Consider the following 3,795-nt stretch of genomic DNA (forward strand, 5'->3'; position numbering starts at 1 on the left):
TCAAAATAGTAGAAGACAAGTATTAGCCGAGCTCAAAGTGAAGTTCCAAATTAGAAATTTTCAAGTGCTTATTATTCGAGAATCCCAACTATGGAATCATGATTTGAAATAACTTCAATGATTGCTTGTTATTTAATGGTATCCAAATTGTGGCTTGACAAGCTAAAGAATGTTATTCAGACAATTATGCCTAAAATGAAATATAAACAAGTTTTACTAGATTGTGGTACCAAATTACCCTTAAAACACTATTTCCATTCAATCAATAGGATTTTGCAAGCTCAAATCACAAAACTAAAAACAATAGTAACAATAAAGAAACACAAACACAAATGCTAGCTACATTAAGTTTAGCCATACAAGAAACAGACCCGTTTGTTTTGACAGTGCGGTCCAAGTGCCATAGATGCAAAAAAGTTAGCAACCAAAAGAAGAATAAACAAGTCTATCAAAACTTAAAAGAATATAAAGGTTCCTACAAATATTCCTATAACAATTTTTTATAACATAAGTATTTGATAACCAGACCAAATCACATTGCGTAGCCTAGCTACGAAGCTCGTTAGGTCCATGTGCAAAATGGCACCTATCACCGAACGTGCACTGTCCCTTCATAAAATTCTCACACATCTTTGTCTTCATTTTATTCGCACCACCATGTCCACCACCACCACCTTGTTGAAAACCGCCAGGTTTTCTTGGCGGTGGACCATTTGCACCGCCACGACCACCACCACCAGAACCAATGTTCATGATTAGTTCATGCACCATTGCACTAGCCGCTTGAATCTGATCAAAACTACCTTCAAGTTCAATATTCTTTTGATTTGGGTCCGTTTCATGATCTCTTATAGCAAACTTAACCCCAGTAACTCGTGATATATGCTTAGAATTCACCCCACCTTTACCTATAATGGGCCCCGCCAGAGCCCCATCTATACTAATCTTAGCCGTAGCAGATTGACCAAAGTGGGCTGCAGCCGCCGGTACACCCGGTTCCATTCGACCTTGGTAGCCACCAACGTAGTTAACGGGACCCGGTAAACCACGTGGATCTTCAAAAGCTTGAAAGTTTGGTCTAGTACTAAGTTCCATTTCATTATGAGCAAAACGACAACTATCTCCAAATTTGCATCCTTCGGGTGTGTTGACTTTGCTACAAAGCTTGCTTTTGAGTGGGCCATCGATAAAGGGCTGTTTCATAGGGGGTTGTCTTCCTGTGGGCCCGGGCCTGGGCCCAGGCCCACCCATATTTGGTAACTGTTGTACAGCATTGTAGCCACCAGGGACGTAATGTAGAAAGTGACATCCTTCACCAAATGGGCAACCAGAAGTGCTGAATTTACAAAAAATACAAACATGAGAACGATAAATGATGATTTGAAAAATATGGGCCAAAACTAGATGGGTTGAGTTGGGTCGGGTTCACCCACCAACACGATTGGTACATTTATTGCAGTCATATACAACTAATGTATTGAATATGCTTATAAACTAATACTGAGATTGGAGTCTAGTTACTATATATAAGGCATTTCAAAAGGTATAAACTTCTGACTCAAAAACCAAGTTTAAGATAGAGAAATCAAAATTTCCATCTCTAGTTATATGGTATGTAAGCCGAAATCTAGCACGTGTCATCAAAGATCGAATCTGAATAAGCTGGGACATGAAAACAAACAAACAAGGTATAATCTTTGAATGTCTGAAGATTTTTTTTTTAGTTTTTTGGCATTTGAACTTTAAGGTCACTAAGAAAATTGAACCCGAAAAACATATAGCCAAAGTAATTAACCCACCAATAAATTTTGCAGTTTGTACGGTACGGACAAAAATGCACCATTTACAGTATTTAGAGAAAATCAGTGCATGGAAACACAGAACATCTGATTTACAAATCATTATAATATCAATGTATCTGAAGGCTATTTGTCAATTCAAGAAAAAATAAATCAAGGAGCCATATAACTTAATATATTATAAATCCTTTATGACAGAATACCAAATCAAGCCAAAAGATTAGGTTATTACATAGCGTATAGGCAGACTAACTGGAATATCATTCAAATAACAACTTCAATGACACAACATAAAAATAACAATAAATCAATAAAAACAATACTAATATTTACCTTACTAATCGACTAATTACCTTCCTAATATTACCATGAAAAGTAAGTCAATATCACACTATCACATGCATTCCAAGACAAACTAATGGGTCAATAACTATAATAAAAAAACATTAAAAATGCTGTTCAACTTCACAAAATTTCATAGTTTTCATTTACTAGTAACCAGATGAGTGTATCTTAACCTTCCGAAATCAAGTGTAAAGTTACATTACCAGATAGCTGCTTTTCAATTGTGTGGTAGTCATTTTTAATGGATGATAATCTCATTAAACAATAGTGACAATAACCGAGTAGTCTCTAACAAAATTAATTCTTGAATTGTAATTCCAGCTGCTACCATTTATGATATTTATATCAGATTTTATCTTGTATAAGTTAAGATTATAACCTGAAAAACTTCGTGCACGGCTTTGATTTGCTTCCTACACCAGGTGTAAATGAGTCCATTTCTGTTGCACCAAATTAATTACTGTTTTTCAGTTAAGTATTTTAAATAACCTTTGGCCAATTAACAAATTTTTAACATCATCCAATAATATTCACATCACATTATTACAACTAACAATATAAATAATTATTACTTAACCAAATCAATTACTCAATTTTCACCATTTGTTTCTCCAATGTTATTAAACTAATAATCTTAAGTTTATATAATTCAATATTTGATACATAAATCATTGTTTTTTTCTTCTTCATAAAACTGGCACTTAAAACACGCAAGAATTATAACCTACAAAGGCAATTTGATGTCTACATAATAAATTAACATCTCAGATCAATTAAGACAGACAGATCTCATCTTAACACGTAATATAATAAAACTAATTGAATGAATCATAAACAAGATTAGTAAGTAGAGGATTGAAAATAAACCGTCTCTAGGTCTTTTAGGAGCTCCGTTGAATCCACCATCTTGTCTACCTCTTTTGCGTCCACCGAATTCCATTTCTTTGTTTCAGATCTAAACCCTAGAATATTGTAGAGTGAAAAAAATATGTAAATTGATAAAGGATTATATGATTCAGGAAGCGAATTGATTAAGAATGAATAATTTTGGGTGAAATTCGAGAGGGTAATGATAGACCCTGCTACTGTAACTAGGGTTGTTTGAGTGAAATAGGGTTGGCTTTTGCAGAATAACTAACTGATAGAAGAAAGTCGGGTTTAGATTTGTAGTTTGGATTCGAATATAGGCTGTCAGGTTCCGGATTCGAACTTTGTTTTTCAACCCGTTCGTCTTTTAACTAGAAGCTTATTTTTATTTTTATAAAACTAGCTTGTAATTAATCGTGTTAAACAAAATAAATATTTCATAAAACTAGCTTGTAACTAATCGTGTTTAACAAAATAAATATTTTTTAAAACTAGCTTGTAATTAACAATCATTTTAGAAAGCACACTAAATGTGTGTTCTATGAAATGCCTAGAGTAGTCTAATTTCACGTTACTCGAATTTTCAAGTTAGATGTTGATAATCGAGCATTATGTGTGCGTACTTTCTACACTAAAATACAAATAAATAAATCATATTGTATCTTTGTCTTAATGGTAGCATTTTTATAGGTCTGAGTACTTTACCATAGATTTTAATCGATAGGCAAGTTTTTAAGTCAATGTATTCATGTTGTAATGTTTCACTTGATAAACATTCAACATG

General features: G+C 33.5%; 1 protein-coding gene across 1 annotated transcript; it reads right to left on the reverse strand.

Moving 5' to 3' along the window:
• Positions 1–432: 432 nt before the first annotated feature.
• LOC139876764 (zinc finger CCCH domain-containing protein 14-like) lies at positions 433–3,306 on the reverse strand. Its single transcript, XM_071864138.1, has 3 exons — positions 3,012–3,306; positions 2,524–2,584; positions 433–1,336 (listed from the first exon to the last, which is right to left on the reverse strand). The coding sequence occupies exons 1-3, from the start codon at positions 3,082–3,084 to the stop codon at positions 547–549; spliced, it is 924 nt and encodes a 307-aa protein (XP_071720239.1). The 5' UTR covers positions 3,085–3,306; the 3' UTR covers positions 433–546.
• Between the last annotated feature and the right edge of the window lie 489 nt (positions 3,307–3,795).

The sequence above is a fragment of the Rutidosis leptorrhynchoides genome, chromosome 11, assembly GCF_046630445.1.
Source record: "Rutidosis leptorrhynchoides isolate AG116_Rl617_1_P2 chromosome 11, CSIRO_AGI_Rlap_v1, whole genome shotgun sequence".
NCBI lineage: Eukaryota > Viridiplantae > Streptophyta > Magnoliopsida > Asterales > Asteraceae > Rutidosis > Rutidosis leptorrhynchoides.

Excerpts from the sequence above, each read along its gene's own strand:
- LOC139876764 (XM_071864138.1), bottom strand. The coding sequence starts at position 3,084 with ATGGAATTCGGTGGACGCAAAAGAGGTAGACAAGATGGTGGATTCAAC. Across the intron at positions 2,585-3,011 it reads TCCTAAAAGACCTAGAGACG|AAATGGACTCATTTACACCT; the intron begins GTTTATTTTCAA and ends TTGGTGCAACAG. Across the intron at positions 1,337-2,523 it reads CCGTGCACGAAGTTTTTCAG|CACTTCTGGTTGCCCATTTG; the intron begins GTTATAATCTTA and ends TTGTAAATTCAG.